Genomic DNA, 22400 nt, shown 5'->3' with positions numbered 1-22400 from the left:
TTCAGTGTGCATTTTATACAGCTGTGAAGAAGGAGCCTCATACAATCCAGTTCTGAGCAGATAATATAAGATTAGAAATATACAGTAGAGTCTCACTTATCCAACGTAAACAGGCCGGCAGGATAAGTGAATATGTTGGATAATAAGAAGGGATTCAGGAAAAGCCAATTAAACATCAAATTAGGTAAACGTTATACAAATTAAGCACCAAAACATCATATTATACAACAAATTTGACAGAAAAAGTTCCATGCGCAGTAATGCTATGTAGTATTTACAGTAGAGTCTCACTTATCCAACACTCGCTTATCCAATGTTCTGGATTATCCACCGCATTTTTGTAGTCAATGCTTTCAATATATCGTGATATTTTGGTGCTAAATTCATAAATACAGTAATTACTATATAGCATTACTGTGTATTGAACTACTTTTTCTGACAAATTTGTTGTCTAACATGATGTTTTGGTGCTTAATTTGTAAAATCATAACTTAATTTGATGTTTAATAGGGTTATCCTTAATTCCTCATTATCCAACATATTCGCTTATCCAACGTTCTGCCGGCCCGTTTATGTTGGATAAGTGAGACTCTACTGTACTGTATTTACAAATTTACCACTAAAATATCACAATGAATTTAAAACACTGACTACAAAAACATTGATTATGAAAAGGCAGACTGCGTTGGATAATCCAGAACATTGTATAAGCGAATGTTGGATAAGTGAGATTCTTCTTTAATATGAAATAATTACTGGGATAGAATAATGCAGAACAATATAATCTCTAAAACCAGGACAGTAAATAAACAGGGGAATTCCACACAGGAAACAATCAGGGCCAGCTAACACCTCCCAACAAAGTATTCCCATCATCAAAGTCTGGCAAATCCTGTTTTCTCAGGGCCACAGACAGTAGAAGCACATAAAATATCGCAAACAACATCACTCTGAAAACAAGGGTATTCCAGACAGGAAACAATCAGGGCCAGCTAACATCTCCCAACAAAGTATTCCCATCATCAAAGTCTGGAAAATCCTCTGTTTTCTCAGGGCCACAGACAGTAGAAGCACATAAAATATCGCAAACAACACCACTCTGAAAACAAGGGAATTCCAGACAGGAAACAATCAGGGCCAGCTAACACCTCCCAACAAAAAATTCACTCAGGGAGGAAACAGCCAGGCTTTAAAGCTGCAAGACCATTACATCCTAATCATTTTTCCTAATTGCAGCATTCATACTTGCCTCCAACAAACAAAAAAAACCAATCAGAAATATTGTATATTCACAACCTTTAGGAAATAATATCCCCTGATGGCGCAGCGTGTTAAAGCGCTGAGCTGCTGAACTTCTGGACTGAAAGGCCACAGGTTTGAATTGGGGGAGCGGAGAGAGCCCCCACTGTTAGCTCCAGCTTCTGACAACCCAGAAGTTCAAAAACATGCAAATGTGAGTGCATCAATAGGTACTGCTCCGGCGGGAAGGTAACGCCGCTCCATGTAGTCATCCCACATGACCTTGGTGGAGTCTACGGACAACGGCGGCTCTTCGGCTTAGAAATGGAGATGAGCACCAACCTCCAGAGTCAGACACAATTGGACTTAATGTCTGGGGAAAACCTTTACCCTTGACCTTAACTACCACCAATTCCTCAATACTTTATTTCCCATACCACCAGACTTCGCCACAGCAACGCGTGGCCGGGCACAGCTAGTATATTTATATTAGAGAACAAAATAGAGATGGATTCTAAATCTCTTGCCTGCGTCAGTGACTGCAGAGATCAAATTCATTGAGGAAAAAAGTTTGCTCTTACCTTCTTAACTCCATTCTGACAAATATACACATTAATATGTTCACACATTCAGAGAGAAAACAGAGAGGAAATGGCATTCATATGCTACAAATAAACACATTTTTGTAGTTATTCAGTAAATAAATAAGATGAAGAAGAAATTCCAGTTCAATGTGCACATACACTGTTTTCAGTGGAACAGTCCACTTGGTATCTGTTGGTTTTTTTATTGCATTCTAAATGCAAGCATAATATTCCTTCATTTAGTGGTTATGTGGTGCTTTTGTAAAGTATCTAAGAATCTATTATTGGACACCAAAATCAGAACTATCCACGCATTTCCAATTACTATGTATTGCTGCAAAAACTAGATGGTGAAGAAAGAGGACAGGAGGAAAAAAAGCAATTCATTTGAAATGCAGTGCTGGATGAGAGTTCTGTAGATATCATGGACTGCCAAAAAGACAAATGAATAGGTCCTGGAGCAAATAAAACCCGAGCTGTCTCTAGAAGCCAATGTGACAACATTGTTGTACTTTAGACAGATCATGAAATGGCATGCTCCACTAGAAATGATAATAATTCCTGGAAAATATGGAAGATGGTAGAAAAAAAGGAAGAACACAAATCATGGATTACTTCTATAAAGGGAAGCCACAGCAGGTATGAAATCAGGAGCCCCTGGTGGTGCAGTGGATTAAACCCTCGTGCCAGCAGGACTGATGACTTGAAGGTTGGGTTGTTGATCTGAAGGTTGCCGGTTCAAATCCAATCAGGGGAGAGCACAGATGAGCTCCCTCTATCAGCTCCAGCTCTATGTGGGGCCATGAGAGAAGCCTCCCACAAGGATGGTAAAAACATCAAAACCTCCGTGTGTCTCCTGGGCAGACGGCCAACTCTCTCACACCAGAAGCTACTTGAAGTTTCTCAAGCCACTCCTGACATGAAAAAAGCAGGAATGAGAAGAGCTAGTTGCTGACATTTCGTCCCTTATGCATTATTATGAAGAGTATATGAAGCCATGCAGGTAGACTGTTTTCCCCTAGATGTGAATTTGCCAAAGGTATCTGAAATATTGTCCTTGGGAAAAGGTTGCTGAGTACTTTTCTTCTTCTTACTTTGTCTAAAGGCAGTGATGGTTGGTGGCTTTTAGGTAAATGGGTCAGTGAATCTAGCGTGGGTTTTATTTTGAATTTTAGAGGAGCTATCCAAGGTCCTGAACTTATTTTAGCTTTTAAACATTTGGACTAAAATCAATCCAGATTCACTGTTATATTGGCATGAAAGCTACTTCTCCACTCAGTCTCTAATCCCGAGTGAAGGTCAAATAGGTTAGAGTCTAGTGTTTTAAGGAAGTAGACTTGAGTTGTAAGTTACATTTCCTTGTTAAGCAGTGCTGAGAAGTAAAAGAAAAATAAAGCAGGCCAAAGCATAGCAGCAATTATAGGATCTCTTCTCTTGTCACTTACAAGTTGACAGTTCAAACCTTGTCTTTGCCAATATTTGATGGCATTTAGCAAGCCATTCTCTTTCAATCCTCCTCACCTCCTGTGGGAATAACAGTATTGGACTACTATGTAGGATCAGGTGTGATTTCTTTAATGTTCAGAAAGGAAGCTTGGAAAAGTTTTTTCCAAGTTTTTGAATAGCAATTCCTAGAATTTCCAACTATAATGGCAAGTGGACACACCACCAGGTAGGTTCTAAAATCAAATTGTGCCATGTGTAAGCCACCTTGAGTCCCCTTCGGGGTGAGAAAGGCGGGGTATAAATGGGGCAAATAAATAAATAATAATATCTAGTAAAAGAGCTCATACATTTCCTAATTTGGATTGGGATCCAAAGTACTTTCACTTATTTTTTCCCCCTCTGAAGCTAATAACAATGTGGTGGTGAAGTGGGGGAGATTGGCACCATTCAAATTATATCTTTTTTTCTACTCCCAAACAAATAATAATTTTGAGGCAGTTAAAAGGTTGGAGAGACTACATGAGTGAAAGGGAAGTGGAAGGGAATTTTCTCCAGCATTGTTTCCTTGATGGAAACTGTCCCCCTGCTACTTTTAGCCAATGAAAAGCCATTGGGACAATGACACTGGATTATTAAAAGTGTTTTGAAATAAAACACCATGGGATATTTAACAGTAAATCACATTTAATTCCATAGAACATATTTCTGAGCAGGCATGTATGGTGTTGCACAACAAGGCTACAATCCGATGACCACTTCCCTGGGTGTAAGGTCAAGTGAATTTAAAAAGCCCAAGCCTTAACTTCCAAGTAGATCTATACAGCTCTGTTAATTGTCCTCTCAGCCACTTTCACAAAAATAGGACTAACGCTTTACTAGTTTGTAGCAGTGGGTAAAGACACTTTTTTCACTTCTATACTGGCAGTCCTTTTAAGATAAGATGAAGTTATATGGTATTTATTTCCTCAATTTGTCTGCTGTGACCTTAGGTTATGATAAATATTTGGCCACAGTGGAAGGTATTAGATCTGCCTTATGCAGCTTTCCAAACTGTCAATCATACCAACAGGTTTAGAAAAAAGAATGTGATCGGTTTTTAGAGCCCCATTTTGGAATAAACTGAGTAATCTGTGAATGTATTCTTTATCTTAGTACCATAGATTTTCAGAAAAACAGAGGGCATGGAATTTAAAAAATAGTAATGAAAATGTATGTATTTTTAACTCACATTCCCCATTGAGATGAGAAAGAAAATGTAGTGAATCTGAGCTGTGAACCTGACTTAGTCATTTACAGCTGAATCCTAAATGGATGTTCATCCCTTGATGACAGGCATGTGGGGATGATCCTTCAGAGTTCAAACACAGCAGCTCCAAGTCAAATATGGATCAATTCTGTTTCATGTATGAGACCTGCTTTTTCAATGCCCCAAAGTGTGACATGGATGACTTAATTTTAAAAATTACTAAATCAATAGCCAATGAAGAAGAGATGTAGGTGTATGATAATTGGACTGTGATGCTGGATACCAGGGTTCAAATCCTTGCTTAGACATTGATATCTGTTAGAAATAGCAACTCTACAAGCCTCCTATACTAGTTATTTCTTATATATGTAATTTAGATTGCTTACTATATTGTATCATATTTTGATATGCAGTTTTCCCTTAACTCTATGTTGTTTGAGGTTGTGGGAGGGACTGCAGACCATGTGACCAGATCTGGGACTATTCAGACTGAGACACCAGTTTTAGAAGTCAGTTTGCATCAGAAGCAGTACAGTTTGGAAGTAAAATCAGTGTCAGTATGCTGCCGTGTGTAATCAGTGTTTATTGGGTCAATGTTTAGTAATGTATTAGACTGAAGAGTGTGTTTGTCTGTATACATTAAAGAAGAGACTGAAACAGAATGTTTTAGAGAACTTACTGTTTAAACTTGTAACCCATAAGGAATATACCTGTATGCTGAATATATGAACTTTGTAAGTAAATCAACTATGTTACTTTTAATGAAGACTACCTATTGTTGGTCTCTTGAGAGCGTGATTTTAAAAACAATATATTTTATGGGAGAGTAAATATTTTTGGGCAACTTCTGAAGATCTGCTATACATTTTGTACATTGCCATATCTTTGTTCCTAACAGTTCAAAGAAATAATTATGTATAGCAGTCTAACAACTGAGAAACCTAATTTGTCTTGCATGAATACTAGTGGATATTTACCACTAAGGAGAAGATTCACTCAAATGAGTACTTTTCTCAGGAAGATCATACTTTACAAAGGGATTATGATTATTCCAAATAGGTCACATTTCCAAAAGGTTATACTGATGTCTGGTTTCCCAAAAAGTTATGATCTCTGAATGGTCATGCCTTTCCAAAAATATCCACTGGGTGACCTTGGGAAGTCCCACTCTCTCAGCTCAGAGGAAGATAAAGGCAACTCCTCTCTGGACAAATCTTGACAAGAATAACCGGAGATAAATTAGCCTTACAGACATCATAAGTCAGAATTAAGTTGAAGGCACATGGCAAGAGATTTTTTACTTGGATTTTTTACAGTGGCCTCCTACAAAAAACGTTCACAGATCTTTGTCAAACAGCCATAAAAAGAAAACACGACTGGTAGAAAAGGACCCCTCAATCAGTTACAGTATTTCTTTTCTCCCTTCTCATGGGAATCTTAAAATATTGCCTGCCAAATCCTTCTTTAAGGTATTTCCTTGCCACTGAAGTTAGAATTATCTTTGCAAATACAAAAGAGGGAGATACATTTTTTGAGCAAAAGCCTGTTTATTATAAGCCTGTTTATTATATGGGTCAAAAATGGTTGCACAATAGTAAGATAAGGAATATCTTTACTAAGCTGAATTAAGCAGTTTTAGTACCCAAATTTTATCTAGCCTTGGTGCTCAGTTATTGTCATGCCAAAAGGGAAAGAAGATATACTCTGCAAAATTATTTTCTTTTTTGTAGGGTTACCACGTTTTATTGATTAGCCCATCGGCCGTATCAAAACATTTAACACATAGACATACATACAACATACAACATACAACCCGCGGTAAAAAAAAGAAGTTAAAATAAACAAGCTGTTAACAAGACCCCGTTCAGGTCAAATATCTGCATCACCTGCACAGTTTACCCCAATTGATTCCAGATATGCAATTCTCAGTTGTGTGGCTTTGAATAGGAAAAGGGCTGTTTTGTGTGTTATTTTAGGATTCTGGCCGGCCAACAAAAATGAAATTTTAATATGTGGGTCCCAGTGTGTTTTGTGAATAATGTATGGTCCGAGGCATTGGTGTCTCTCTTTCTTATACAATTCACAGCTGAACAAAACATGTGCGATATCCTCCACCTCTGATGCTCCACAAATACAAAATCGTTCGTTGTATGGAACTTGATTAAACCTTCCGTGTTTGACCATCGTATCCAGCTGCTCAAAACGGGCTCTGGTAAATACCCTCCTGAGGTGTTTAGGCATTTCTGTCTTTAGATACCTGGCTGTTTGGAAAGTATGTTTAAAACGGCTTAACCATTTCAATGAGCCAGCTTTACTCAGGGTAGCAATGTCTTTTTGGCCTTCTATATCCAGTACTCGTTGAGCCACTATTTTTGGGTCTAGTTCTTCTAAGAGATTTGGATACAGAATCGGAAGTCCACAACTACTAATGTATTTTGTCAGATGAACTAGCCAAGAGGACTGATGTTGATTTTCTATCTGCTCTAACAGGCACAGTTTTGGCAGTCTATCATTTGCCATGGCAATCAATTTTATCCAGTACTTGTAGGCCCTGATTTTAGATAAGCCATCAACTGTGTATACTCCCAGTTCCGCTCTTACTGCAGCAGCTGGGGTCGTCCTGTGTACTCCTAGAAAACTTCGCAGGTGCTGTGATTGTGATTGCTCTAATAATGGTACCTGGTTTAGACCCCAAACTTCAGCTCCATATAAAAGCATGGGGGTAACCTTCGCTTTATACACTTTAAGAAGTGGGTCTAAAGATCCTGGTTGGCTGTGATTTGTTAATTTAAGCAGTTGGTTTACACGTACTCTTGCCCTGACTGAGCTTCTTTGATGATGTGGTAGCCAAGAGCCGGTCTCAGAAAAAACAATTCCCAGGTACGTGAAAGTGCAAACTTGCTCTATTGATTCACCATCCAGGAACCATCTATGTCTGTTATGTCGTTTGCCAAATACCATTATTTTTGACTTTGATTTATTAATAGTTAGAGCGTTGTTATGACAATAAGTGTTAAATCTTCTCAGCAGCCTACGTAGCCCGACTTGCGAGTATGATAATAAAATCATATCATCGGCATATAGTAGGATGTTAAAGTGTGTTTTACACAACTTAGGCATATGTACCTCTGGGTCCTTCAGCTGTTCGGGGAGATCATTTACGTATAAGCTAAATAACAGTGGTGCTAATATACATCCTTGTCTAACCCCTTTGTATGTTTCTACACTGTTTGTCATGGCTCCTTGCGTCCCGAATCGCACTTTCAGGAAGGTGTTTGTGTAAAGTGCTTTGATTAGTGCCAGCAGTCTGGGTTCCATATTGAGATCAGTTAATTTTTTCCATAACGTCTCTCTATTTACAGTATCAAATGCTGCACTAAGATCTATAAAAGCAGCATACAGTTGTTTCCCTCTGCTGACATATTTTGCAATTGTATGATTTAAAACAAAGCAATTATCAATAGTTGATCTATTCTGCCTGAAACCAGCCTGTTCTTCAACGAGGATATGTTTTTCTTTTTCCCAGCATTCAGCTCTGTTCAGGAGATATCTGGCATATATCTTGGCCACAATATCAATTAGGCTAATTGGCCTGTAGGAACCAGGGTCTTTTTTGTTCCCTTTTTTGTAAACCGGGACAACTATAGCCATCTTCCATCCAACTGGAATCTGGCAGATGTTATTTATGTGTGTAAATAAGCCTGCTAACAGGGGGGCCCACCAATCCAGATGTGTTTTAAATAGCTCAGCGGGTAAATAATCTTCCCCTGGGGCTTTATTGGTCTTCAAATTATTTATAATACATCTGATCTCATCTTCTGTTACTGGTGGCCAAAGGGGCAGGGCTTTTATTGATAGATCTTTACCTCGTGACTGTGTCTCTGTAGGTTCTGTGGAGGCAAACAGATGGGAGTAGTAATTTTCCCAGTCCTCTGCAGGAATAGGTATGTCAAATGTAAATTTCCTTTCCTTCAAAATTCCAGCTACTGTGTGCCAAAAGATAGCTGAGTTGTGACTCTTAGCTGAGCACTCAAGCCCTGACCAGATCGAGACTGTATGATTTTTCTTTTTTGTTTTTATAAGTTTCTTATATTCTCGTCTCAGGGTTAACATTTCTAATTGAGGATTTACAAGATGTTGTCCCTGAGCACGTCTCATTGCCAATCTCAGCTTTGTTCTCTGAAGTTGGCATTCTTTGTCAAACCAGGGCGCTCTGCTCAAGTAAGGACCTTTAGGAGTGGATTTTGTGACAAGATGTTCCTTTAGACTACCACAGATATTTGTAAATGCATTAGAGACTGTCTGCCAATCTGCTGAGTGTGACTGAATTATTGAGTTCCAGTTTGTAATATCCTCTGTTTTGAGGCTATTGGCTATTGCTGTCATGTCTACTTTGGTCCAGGCAAGTCTTTTGTTTTGTATCACCTCAGTGTTGGCCATAATCCAGTTATCATTCCTATTATTTGGTCTTAAATCTGAGGGGCCCAAGAATTTCACACACACTGGTTGATGGTCACTTTCTTCCCTCAAAAGTACTTTGATCTGTGAAAAAAGATTGGCCTTGCCTGTTGAGACACATATAAAATCTAAGGCACTGCTTGTATGGCTAGAATGAAATGTATAGGGGTATACATAATTATAATTATTGTTATTGTTCTTACCTCCTAGGATTTGTAAATTGCACTTCAAGATCAGTGATGCCAGACTTATACCAGACCTATTGATCTTTTTGTCTCTTGAGTACCATTTTGGGTGATTTTTAATAAAATCATGTGGAAGGCCACCATATTGGGCTAGATCATGTATAGATGGGCCTAATTTAGCATTAAAATCTCCAAGTAAAATAATTATTGCTTGGGTATACGCTACTGTTAGTTCTTCCACTATTATCTCTAGCTGTACCCAGGCATCAGGACTGTAATAGGAGGATGTGAGTGGTGGGATATAGACATTTATCAATATAAGCTCCATTTCTTTATAACTAAACTTAATGGCCAATATATTGTGGATATCATCCCCCTTGCACAATCTCTCCCCTTGCCACTGTAATTCCTCCTTAATACATATACATAGGCCCCCTGAGGCACGCCCTTTGTTCCCTCTTTTCTGAGCAGGTGTGTGCCAACATTGAAATCCAGGTAATTGTATTGGGTCAACCCCTTCTACCAGCCAAGTCTCTTGTAGTGCTATTATCTCAAAATCAGATAAGAATCTCACCAGTTCACAATCAACAATCTCTTTCCAGCCAGCTACATTCCAGGTTACAATCTGGATTGGTCTTACTGTCTCTAAGTGTTCTGGATGGCCAGGTTGTATGAGTATTGAAGATTCTGACAGTCAATTCGTGTCTGAGGCTGGTACGATGCCACCAATATCCCCATTGAAAACACAGTTGTTGTGGGGATCTCTTTTCTCCTTTCTGGTTTGCCGCAGATGTTGTAGTTGTTGTATTTCTTCAGCAGTAGTATTATTCTGTCTTGATGTTGAGGGTACACTCATTCCTTCCCTGGGAGGTAGATCATGGATAGGGGGTCTGCTGTCATCCCTCCTAGGTACCAAGACCTGAATTGGAGACAAGGTGGGGGTCTCGTCCTCCTCATTCAGCTCCAGTAGGTCATTAACATTAACAGGGCCCACTTCTAAGTCCATCTCAGCCTGTGGGGACTCATCAGTGGACATTAAGCCCACCAATGGCTCAACCATGTCCCCTATGGTGGTCGCTACAGTCTCAAGATGATCCAATCCAAAGTCAATGTCTCGCTGATCACCACAGGTTGCACTGCTCAGGATCGTAGACTGATTCTGTGTTGGTTTGCTGTCAGCCTTGGCTGGACTGGACTGTGGCCTATTCCTGCCAGAAGTCTCCCTGGGGGCTAATAGGCTGGGTCTGCCCACTTCCACAGGCATGTCATCACCATGCATGGGAGTTATCAGTGGGCTGATGTCCAGGTCACGGAAAACCCTCATGGGAGCTATTTGGAATTTAAGCAGGAAGAGCTTCATCTTCATCAGCATAGATGGTAATGTTGATTGTTCAAAGGTCATTACGATTTTCTTATCTGCAGATACTTGGGGTAGCCACTCAACTTTAAGCAGGTCAACACATTGGGGATGTATATGTAGTAACTGACCCAACGATGTTCTAATAGCTCTGAATGACCTCCATCTGCCCTTATTTATGTTGTTATGAGCAATTCGCAGCATTATCTGGTTTGCTTGTAGGATCCTATTACACTTAGTAGAAGTAAGTGAGTAGCCCCTAGTTGCCTTTGTGCAAGGCTTTTCGTCCGTTGCCTCCCTCCTGGGCCCCATGCCATCAGCCTGAACTGTGCTTTCTCTTAGGGCCGTATTCCTCTGGACAAAAGAGTCAAAAGACAGTCTGAGCTGCTCAATCTGATTTGCTACATTCTTTAGTTTATCAAAAATAAATGTCACTGTTTTAGCAGTCAGTAAACATTGCTGCATCAATGCACTGGTGGAGTTCGTCTGCTGCAACAGCTCAGGTTGTTTTAACTCAGTAATTAGTGAGCTTGTTCCAGGCGTATCTCCTCTACACAAATCCAAGGACACTCCTTCTTGATATGCTGTGGAGTTGTTACCGGAGTTTCTGTTTTCTTTATCCAAGGATAAGAAGCTGTTATCGGTAAATAATGAGTTCAATTCTGGCGTACTCACGGTTTCCACAAATAGATCATCTATCTTGAGTTGTTTAGAAGGTTTTTGATGTTTTAGTGTCTCTGGGCTTGTCCTTGTCCGTTTCTTCTTGTTTTTCTTATTCCCCATTTGCAGAGGCAAAGATTAGTTGCGAGAGATGCGATAAAATAAAATACTAATAAAATAAGGCAAACTTTAAAACTTTAAAAACATAAAAACAACAAAGATACCGGAGCTCAATTAGGCACGTCTGATTACTCCGGCGCCATCTTGGACTCTTTTTTGTAGGGTTGATTTGGAGTTCTGAAAAATAAGCCACCCCAATTTCTTAAGCAAGAAAAAAATACAAGGAATTTATGAGATTTCTCTCTTTGAGACATATCATATAATGAAGATATAAAAAGTGCATACATCATGTAGATGAATTTGATGGCTTGCCTCTGAATGTGTGAATTGATTCTGCCGAAATATAAGATGTGTGAGGTGTCATCAAAGCTCGGTGAAATTGTTTCTGTGATATTCTGCTCATGTATGTCAGTCATCTTGAGAGAATACATTCTGTTCTTTGACATAGTAACTTTCTATATCATAAATATGTATTGGACCCTTTGTCAGTTGACTTTGTTGTGTTGTGTTTCTTCAAATAAGAAAAATTTAGAAAGTGCCCCAGTTTTTAAAAACAGTAAGCCTTGCAAACATGCTTGAAATATACATACAAAAAAGTCCTTGCAATTGACAGTTGGAACTCATGAAACAACAAATGAGTATTGCTAGATTGACCATGAGACAGTGTGAAGCATCCATGGCAGGCAGCTCATTTGGAATGTCATGAAAGAGAAAACTATTCATTAGTTTAATTTAATGTAATTGTATTGCTTCTCTCTCACACACACTGGTAATAGTGCTTGAGGGGTTTTTTGTCTCAGAATAACATCACTTTCTTGAAGTTTCTTGAAGGTTAGGTGGATCTGTAATTGGTTAAGCAAATGAACCCAACGGGTGCTTCCTCTTCATCCTGGAAAGAAGTCACAAGTGGCATCAGCAGGGTTCCGTCCTGGGCCCGGTTCTGTCCATCATCATCATCATCATCATCATCATCATCATCATCTAATTACTTATTAATCGCCCTCCATCCAAGATGCTCTAGGCAATTTACAAGATAAAGTTGTAAAGGAGAAAAACATACATACAAATATTGATAAAATTAACATAGATCGAAAGCTCTAGTAAAGAGCCAGGTCTTGAGTGCGAGGGTAAAAGGCCCTAACTCATGCATGGCTCTCATATAGGGCGGCAAGGCATTCCATAAGGCAGGGGCAGAAATAGAAAAAGCTCTGCATCTGGTCCTTTCCAAGTGCACTTCTCTAGGACCCGGTATATAAAGTAAGTCACGTTGGGATGGTCGTTGCGACCTCCGATGATGGGAGAAGGAGAGACGGTCCCTAAGGTACGATGGGCCCTGGCCATAAAGAATTTTAAAGGTCAGAACTAGCAACTTATATAGACCATGGTAATCAGTTGGAAGCCAATGCAAATGCTGCAGCACTGGTGTTATATGGCATTTCATAGGTGTTCTTGTGAGTAGCCTGGCTGCCGCATTCTGAACAATACGGAACTACGGACATTGGAAGGCCAACATACAGGGTGTTGCAATAGTCCAGCCTAGACATGACCGTGGCATGGATGACTGTTGCCAGAGCCTCATCAGATAAATAGGGTGCCAGTTGCCTTGATTGTCATAGATGGAAAAAGGCCTGTTTGCTATCTTTATTAATGACAGATGAAGGGCTAGAAGGCATGATAATCAAGTTTGCGGATGACACCAAATTGGGAGTGTAAAGAACGTGTGACAGGGAGGAATCCCCTTCGATCCCACCGCTGCCACCAATTTGTGAAGACGTGTTGTGTAAATTTGTGAAACCTGTGACAGGGAGGAATCCTTTTGATCCCACCACTTGCTTCCAATTGTAAACAGCCTTTCAAATATGGAGGGAAGATATGTTTGGAGTATATCAGGAGGATTTGGAGGGTAAGGAAGGATAACAAAATTGATGAACTTATAAGAGTAAATATGGTAACTTATATAGGAAAGTACGGTAACTGCCACCAACGTGAGGTAATGTCTTTTAAAGTATGTGATGAATAGTCAATAGTAATGGCTTTCCCTCAGGCTCGGAGTGAGGCAAGGAGACTGATCTTTATAAACAACACAATTCAAGTTTATTTGTACATAAGCGTGTGGTTCCAATATATAGATGTTTCAGGATCTTAAGTTACAGTGCAGTCTTGTTTGAATGAATATTTCTTAAACAACTTCTCTCAGAGTGCAATAGATTAAACTCCCGGTCAGCTTATATCCTCAGCCTTTCCCTGAATGACACTAAGCTGCCATCTGCTTGTATGTACAAGCATCAATTTCCTAACTTTCCAAGCTTTAAAGAGTAGCCTCCCTTCAGCTGACTCCAACAGCTCCCTACTCCTTCAAAAGTCTAACAGCAACCATTTTTTCCCCAAAAGGGTAAGCTTTAACTGCCAACTAAGCCACGCCCCCTTTTTCTCCAAGGAGAGGCTACGTTGCTATGGCAACCTGCTGTACACTGCTTCCACAGGCTTCTATGTGAGGCCTGCCTTCATTAATACATAACTCCTTTTTTTCTTTTAACAAACAAATAAAATCATATCAATAATTCCCATTAACTCATAACATCCTTACAGGAGGAATAGCGAAGACAGAAGTAGAATTCAAAACGATATTAACAGATTAGAGAGATGGGCTGAAACTAACAAAATGAAGTTCAATAGGGACAAATATCAAAAACATTATGTAAAACTACCTTCGGGCTATGTATATTAGATGTTTGTGAAACATATACTTAGGCAGAAAAAATGAAATGCAAAGATACAGAATGGGGGCACGATGCCTGGCTCGACAGCAGTACATATGAAAAAGATCTTGGAGTACTTGTGGACAACAAGCTAAACATGAGTCAACAATGTGATGCAATGGCAAAAAAGCCAATAGGATTGTAGCCTGCATAAATAGGTGTATTGTGTCTAGATCCAGGGAAGCCATGCTACCCCTCTATTCTGCCTTGGTTAGACCACACCTGGAATACTGTGTCCAATCCTGGGCACCACAATTTAAGGGAGATGTTGACAAGCTGGAATGTGTTCAGAGGAGGGCGACTAAAATGATCAAGGGTCTGGAGAATAAGCCCTATGAAGAATGGCTTAAAGAGCTGGGCATGTCTAGCCTGCAGAAGAGAAGGCTGAGAGGATACAATATGTAAAGGGAAGTCATAGTGAGGAGGGAGCAAGCTTGTTTTCTGCTGCCCTGGGGACTAGGATGTGGAACAATGGCTTCAAACTACAGGAAAGGGATTCCACCTGAACATTAGGAAGAACTTCCTCACTGTGAGAGCTGCTCAGCAATTGAACTTTCTTCCCCAGGGTGGGTGAAGGCTGGAGACTGGATGGCCATCTGTTGGGGGTACTTTGAATGTGATTTTCCTGTTTCTTGGCAGGGGGTTGGACTAGATGGCCCACGAGATCTCTTTCAACTCTATGATTCTATTATTCTAAGTGTTCTCTACCTTGACCCAAGGAGTCCTCTGCTGCTCTACCTAGAAGCAAAATCTCCTGGTCTGGCCCTGTTTGCCTGTTTTAGGACTGAACTATAACTGAACCTCCACAATTGCAGGTTTAGCTTTTATATATTTGATTATTCACACATTTGATTAATGTGTTATCTCCAGAAATCTTTAGATCCTCCACTGCTACTCTGTGGTCAATGTCCACCAGAGGTTGACTATATAGAGTCATAGTGAACAACTAGGAAAAATGTGTAACTAGGGGCTGTGGAATGAAACTAGAAAATATCTTTCTTCATGTCTTTTTTAGTCAGAAGAATTGAACTGATGCCACGGCACAGCTGCCCAAACTGTTTATAGTTTTAGGGTCAAGTGGTTGAAAATTGTGATTACCTCTAAACATGCACATAATTTTTGTTTTATTTCTGAGAGCCATGTATCCTAATTCCATACAGAGTTTTAGGGCATAGAGATTTATTATAAATTAAACATTGGGGCCAAATAAAAAAGCTCCCATTTCTCCTCCTTTATGTGGGTAGAAGATCTGTGCTCCTCTCCAGAGTTGAAAAAGTTACCTTTTGGACTACAACGCATAAGTTTGATAGTTGGCTTTGCAGTTCTCCTCCTTTGAAAATTCAGAAACATTAAGGACCTGCATCGTACAGTGTACAGCTTTTTGAAACTTAGAGAAAACACATGGGATTGCTGTTCTGCTTCGTGTTTCCATTGGCTTTGATGCGCAAAACAGAAAAACCTGGGGACCAGCATCATATCAGGCTAGAGCATTGCGGCTCCCATGTTGTCACTTTGAATGCTACCTAGTCATAAGCTGAACCGCTGAGCATAGCAAATGCATTACAGTTTGCTTTATGCTGATACTAAATGCTTGGTAGTTTGCTTTCCCTTTGCTGTACATTACAGAGAAAAGGGGAAATTACACAGAGGAACAAAACCAACACTGTCTGCTTGTGATGTCAGATATGTGGGTGTTATGTGTGGGCGGATGAGGTGGGAGAGAAGGGAGGGTGAGACCGTTGGAGATATTGCTGATATGTCCTTATGTGTTACAGTTTGTGCCCACTCGCTGCATATAATTATGAAAAAGGACTTGGTGTGGGTGAGGAAAGTAAACCATTTATGGGGCAAAAAAGAGAAAAAGGAACCATTGCTCTTGAAACTGTGAAAAACTCTTTTAAATGTTTAGTCAAACATGTCCTTATTCTACCTCAGGGAACCTTTCCTATTCTGACTTGTTGCCGATTTCACCACACTTCAGTCCCACAGTTCCCAGGACTTCAGAGAGGATGGTGGGGATCCTCTGGTGTCAGGGCCGGCCGGAGATATTTTTTGATGTGAAGCGGGGGTGCTGAAAAGCACCCCCGCCACCGGCGCCATGGCCCCGCCCAGCGTGCCCTGGCCCCGCCTCCCATGCTGCGTGGGAGGCGGGGCCAGGGCGATTAGTGAGGGGGGCGGGGCCAGAGTTGGCCCCGCCCCCGCCCAGCGTGCCCTGGCCCCGCCTCCCACGCAGCGTGGGAGGCGGGGCCAGGGCACGCTGGGCGGGGGGGGGCGGGGCCAGAGTTGACCCCGCCTCCCATGCTACCCCCGCTCGCCCGTCTGGCCTTTTGTAGCAGGCCAGACTTCAGCGGAGGTTCCTCCAGGCCGCAATCGCGGCCTGGAGAAACCTCCGCTGAAGTCTGGCCTGCTAGAAATGGCCAGACGGGCGAGCGGGGGTAGCGTGGGAGGCGGGGCCAGCTCTGACGCCGCTCCCCCCCCCCGCCCAGCGTGCCTTGGCCCTGCCTCCCACGCAACGTGGGAGGCGGGGCCAGGGCACGCTGGGCGGGGGGCGGGGCCAGAGCTGGCCCCGCCTCCCACGCTACCCCCGCTCGCCCGTCTGGCCTTTTGTAGCAGGCCAGACTGCAGCGGAGGTCCCTGCAGGCAGCGATTGCGGCCTGCAGGGACCTCCGCTGCAGTCTGGCCAGCTAGGAAAGGCCAGACGGGCAAGGGCGCACTGGGCGGGAGGCGGGGCACCGTCAGGGCGGTGCCCCGCCTCCCGCCCAGCCTGACGGCGCCCCCCCGGGCCTGCGCCCGAGGCGGCGGCGTCAGGGGCCTCAATAGTGGGGCCGGCCCTGTCTGGTGTGCATATTCCCATCAACCAGACAACAGGCATGCAGTTAGATTTTGTTGTTGATCCCTACAAAAGCAAAGCACAGTACTCCCTGCAGCTGTACATCACATGAAAATGCTGGCAATCACTTATCTCTTTCAAGGACATTGTCCCTCAGTATGGATGTTATTCAAGAGTCACTAACCTTGGGAAGCCCCATCTCCCTCTCCAATATGAAGATAATGCTGGTGTACCTTCTAATGTCATCACCACCACCACCAACAACTGAACTACATGAAAAACAACCAGGGAATAAGCTACAGCAAAAGTATTATGAGCTTGAGGTTGCCATTGGAGCTGATCACCATATGCAGCATTTCAGGCTCTTTCTTAGGCCCCTTCTGAACTGTTCTATATCCCAGCATCTGATCCCAGATTATTTGCTTATCCCAGATTATCTGGCCATGGATAATAATGAAATAATCCAGTTCAAAGCAGACAATCTGGGATTAGATCCTGGGGTAAAGGGCAGTGTAGGTCCAGCCTCAGAGCGTTTTCACAATGTTTCAGGGTCTTTTTTGAGTTTTTATTTCCCTTGGTTCATTGTCTCCTTTCCTTGGGCCCAATATGAAATCCTCCTCAAATTCCACTGACCTGATATACCCTTATGCATGCTCCTAAAAATATTTTACCTGAGTTTTTGGGCCTCTCTAGGTTCCCCAGTTCTATTTTATGGTGGGCCTCCAGTTAAAATACAATAAAAAAATATAGGGTTTACTATTATCCATGGTTTGAGGTATCAATGTGTGTGTTTGTGCATGCCTTTGATGTGGATGTGCTGTGGATGCAGAGGCTTGTGGTGTAGCTCCTCCTTAAATGCCTCCTTAGCCCCTTTCCTTGTCAAATTTCTTCTCCAGCAAGAGGCTTCTCCTTCCTTTAGAGTCTGATCACTCTACTGCCTGCTCTTTTTCCTGAAGTATACTAGAGTTTCTGTGCTTTCCAAGCTGTCTGTGATATCATCACTGATCTCCTTTGTGATGTCAGCACAAACTGTCAGTTTCATTGACAGTTCCTTGCCCTAGTCATTAGGGATCTTTTTGAACAAAACATGTTGAATTCCGTGTTTTCCTTCTTAAAGGCCAATCTGCAAAAAATATACCTGATGTTTATGTTTCTTTGTACAATATTTGCCCCTAGAAAAGTATTCAATGATGATAATGTGACGGGCTCTGTAGAATATTGAAAAATATTAGGCTAGGGATGGGCAGTTGGATGGTGGAGGAGTGGAGATCAATTTTCACCCCTGTAGTTTCTCCCATAAGCCATACTTTCACTTCCCTCTGCATAGGAAATGATCTTGTGTTACTTCCAGACATAATTTTCAGCTGAGTGTCAACTGAAGATGGAGGCGTTTTGTGGCAAACTTTGAGGTGTTTCATCATATAAGAGAGACAGAAAATGTTTGTTAGCCAAGGATGGCACCATAGTATGGTGGTGTGGCTGCCCCCATAACTAGCATCCCCAAGTATTTTTTTCCCTCATTATACAATAAAATTCAGTCACATATAACAAAAAAGTTATGTTATGACCTCACACTATTGCACATTCCTTTACCCAACTCCACTGAGTTGGCTGCCATCAATGATGCACAGAATACTCAAAGTGCACTGAGGTCAAATTATGTTTCATGTTTTAGAAACATTGATGTTACTATAAGAGAGAACATGGGGAAAATGAGCTAACATTTTAGTAGCAGCCACTTGTTTCCTGTACTTCTAGCCTTGGCGTTGATTGCAGAATCTGCTCCTATGACATTTGGAAATCCATATCCTCACGTGAAAATAATCATGATTTTCAGTTTCCCTTCACTCTTGAGAACGTACTTAGGAAACATGGCAAATCGTGAAGCTGTCAAAGATTTTAACTAAGCAACAAACCTAATAAAATCAGGCACCTTGGACATTCACCATATAGTGTCAATTCTATTTGCTAATGGATGTGACATGTGTCGATTGCCATTAATGCAGGCAGATGTATGTGTGTGAGGGTCATGGGAGCTATTCCTTAAACCAGTTTCATTAAAATGAGTGGAGCTCTACACATTTCAGTATTTTAATTGTGTCTCTAAGTGTTCACAACATATTACAGTTGAATGTAATTGTTGATAATAACTTTTAAAAGGAAATACTAACAGACAACAGTAATGGCAATTTTGATTAAAGTCAACGACTGGTGGAGAAACTCTTTATGGCTGATATGAATAAAAATCATCTCTAATGTGTCATTGGTATCTTCTGGGCCTCAGGGCTTGGGGATGCTTTGCTATGGCTTTTTGTGATCCAGTGTTGACATTGTATTGGGAAACCACATGCTCTTCCTGAAATCTCAGCTTCTTTCTCCAAGCGCTACCTTTTCCCCTTCCCCAAGGCACAGTTTCTTTTAGGGAAGTCACCCCAGCCCACTTTGGTACTGATGAAACACATTTTAGGGTGTGCTGCCCAACACACACCAAAATGTTGGGTGGACTTACCCACCAATTTCACCAATCCATTAAAAATCAAATCGACAAAAAAACCCCAGTACTTATCCTTGTATAACCTATGTAGTTTTGCACATCACATCCATTAGAATGTACTCCAAACAAATGTAAACAGTTGCCCATTATATGATGGGCCAAGCAGTATATCAGCAGTTGTATTAGTTTTGTTGCATAATTATGCTGGCAAAGATTTTTTAATTCCTCATGCATAGTGGACCACACTGAACTGAGAGTGATACATCATACAGAAATATAATCTGAATAATACATGTTAAACACAAGACTCACAGGGCAAATCCACTCTGCTATGTCATCTTATGTGGCCCATGAAGCTTTCAGTGCCAGGCAACGTACTGTATATACTTGACTATAAACGGAAGTTTTCAGCCCTTTTTTAGGGCTGAAAAAGCCACCCTTGGCTTATACTCGAGTGAGGGTCCTGGTTGGCTTATATTCGGGTCATCGTATACTCAAGTATATACAGTAATCAGAGTTGGACAGTCTTATATTAAATTACAGTTTAATGTATTCAAAAACATTTAACCTACTGATGCCTCAATTAATGCAATTTTATTGGTATTTATTTTTATTTTTGAAATGTACTAGTAGCTGCTGCATTTTCCACCCTTGTCTTATACTTGAGTCAATAAGTTTTCCCAGTTTTTTGTGGTAAAATTTGGTGCTTCGGCTTATATTCGGGTCAGCTTATCCCCGAGTATATATGGTAGTTACATTTATACAACATAGTTACATTTATACAAATGGCCCCTTGAAGGTAACCATAAGGCTGATGAGGTCTCAGTGAAAATGATCTAGATCATGATGGTCATCCTTAATTCTTTTTGATGCACCATATGAACCCAGAGAAGACTGTATGTTTTCACCTTATAACATTTTTGCTATGAACTCTCATCTCTTATTCCAAAGGATCCTAACATAAGCTGCAGCCTCTTGTGAATGGCTTTTGTCCTGGTCATGAAGCTTAATGGGTGCATATGGGACAACTTGTTAACATTTTGGGGAAGTACGCTTGAACTGTATATAACACTTTATGCCCCACTGACATGATAGTCACCAGACACCACTAGGTAAATATCCTGCTGCAATGGACTCTCTGTGTCTCTTCGGAAGTAAAACAAACAAACAAGAAAAAATTATATGACAATGCCATTGGGCAATCCAACAACAGGTTCATTTGATGCACAGTATATTGTCCATAGCAATTAATAGAATGATCATTTGACAGGCAGAAACCATCAAAAAAACAAACCATGGAAAAACCAATTTGAAGCACCTTCCAATAATAACAATATAAAACAATAAAGAAACCTAGATTTATGTTTGGAATTGTGTACATGCTTTTTCACTAAATATATTTTCAGTCTGCTAACCTACAACTTTTACCATCACTAAGCATTATTAAGAACACAAACATGCTTTTGAAAGGATAGTATTGTAAATGTAGAACAACAACTACAGTTGGACATGGAATCTGAATCAACAGATTTGACCAAGCACAACTTTAAAAAACTCCCAGAAAGGAAATTCCAAGAAGCAACCCTTGATTTTGTCATTTTTATATAAGGGACACTATCTACTACATCACTGGGACTTGAATATCCATGGGATTTTGGTGTGTGTGTGTATGTAGGAATCAAACCCCTGTGGATAATAAGGACACACTGTATTTATTTCAATTTAGTTTTTTCTACTTTTCAGATTAAAGCACTTTGAAACTGACTTTAACTGTAGGGCAGAACCGGCCCGAGGTAATTTTAAAAGATACGTAGGAAAAAAAGTTTCGCCCCCCCCACGGCGCGGGAGGCGTGGCCACGCAACACGGGAGGCATGGCCAGGCCTGGCTCCGTCTCCCGTGTCACGCGGCCACGCCTCTCGCAGCGTGGGTGGCGCAGGAGGCGGGGCCAGGGCGCACGGCGCGGGAGGCCAGGAAGGCCTCCGCAGCAGCCTGGCTGGCCCAGGCCGGCTGGCTCAGGGTGTGTGGCATGGGAGGCGGGGCCAGACTTGGCCCTGCACCACGTGCCCTGGCCCCGCCTCCCGCGCTGCGTGCCCTGACCCCGCCTCTCACGCTGCGCGGGAGGCAGGGCCAGGGCGAGGCGGGAAAGTCCTTCCAGACTGCGGTGAAGGCCTGGAAAGACTGGCTGCGCCAGGCCGGCCAGGCGGTGTGCACTCTGGCCCCACCTCCTGCGCGGCGCTCCCTGGCCCCGCCTCTCGCTGGGTGCTCCCTGGCCCTGCCTCTCACGCTGTGCGGGCTGCAGGGCCAGGTAGCATAGCGCAGGAGGTGGGGCCAGAGTGCGGGAGGCGGGGCCAGGTCTGGCCCCGCCTCCCAGGGGGCTCGATAGCACCCTCAGAACATGGCGCCCAACGCAGGGGCGTGGTCGGCGTCCCGTGTTGGGCCGGGCCTGCTGAAGGGTTGTGCTTTCATAGTAAACTTTGACCTGTTTCATGTCTCAGCTTTTGGTAGGGGCCTTGATCCATTTTTTGGGAGCCTCCCAAAATTGGTAGGGAAGATATCTTTTTTTGCTCTGGGGTGCTGAAAGATACATTTTCTATCGGCCCATTATGGTGTGGGGCAGGGATTTCCCAGGCTCCCATTCCCGTCATTTTAGGCATTGAAGTTGTTTTACTCTAGAGGAAAGGTGCTCAGCTGCAGGCAGGCACATGCTTTAAGGAGGCATTCTCTACTCTTATTGGTTTCTCTACTCTAGAGAAGAGGTGCTCAGCTGCAGGCAGGTGTGAGCACTTTCTGGGCCTGCATGCCACATATGCATTCTCTAAAGCAAGGAGGCAGGTTTCTTACTCTAGAAGAGATCCTTGGCTGCAGGCAGGCGTGCACACTTTCTGGGACTGCACGCCACACACATACTCTCTTTCCAGGGCAAGGAGGCATGGAGAGCCACATGATCATGAAAAGCAGGTAAGAGGTTGGGATCGATTCCTGTTTGCTTTCGTGTTGGGCTGATTTTCGTACGGGGAGGGG

At 42.1% G+C, this 22400-nt stretch overlaps 1 protein-coding gene across 4 annotated transcripts in view; it reads right to left on the bottom strand.

Annotated features, from left to right (window-relative positions):
* The window catches only part of rasgef1a (RasGEF domain family member 1A), a 455191-nt gene that overhangs the window by 141480 nt on the left and 291311 nt on the right, over positions 1–22400 (bottom strand). For 2 of the 4 annotated variants that reach the window (XM_062975847.1, XM_062975845.1), the window contains one exon: positions 718–12184. The exons of the other annotated variants lie outside the window; for them this stretch is intronic. In XM_062975847.1, coding sequence (XP_062831917.1) covers positions 9853–11298 — 1446 coding nt within the window. In that variant the 5' untranslated portion in view covers positions 11299–12184 and the 3' untranslated portion in view covers positions 718–9852. Of the gene's footprint in view, positions 1–717; positions 12185–22400 lie in introns of those variants that run through there. 4 annotated transcript variants of the gene reach the window in all.

This window comes from Anolis carolinensis, chromosome 3 (assembly GCF_035594765.1).
Source record: "Anolis carolinensis isolate JA03-04 chromosome 3, rAnoCar3.1.pri, whole genome shotgun sequence".
Lineage (NCBI taxonomy): Eukaryota > Metazoa > Chordata > Lepidosauria > Squamata > Dactyloidae > Anolis > Anolis carolinensis.
The sequence above is the reverse complement of the archived record's forward strand: the minus strand, read 5'-3'. Positions and strand labels throughout refer to the sequence as shown.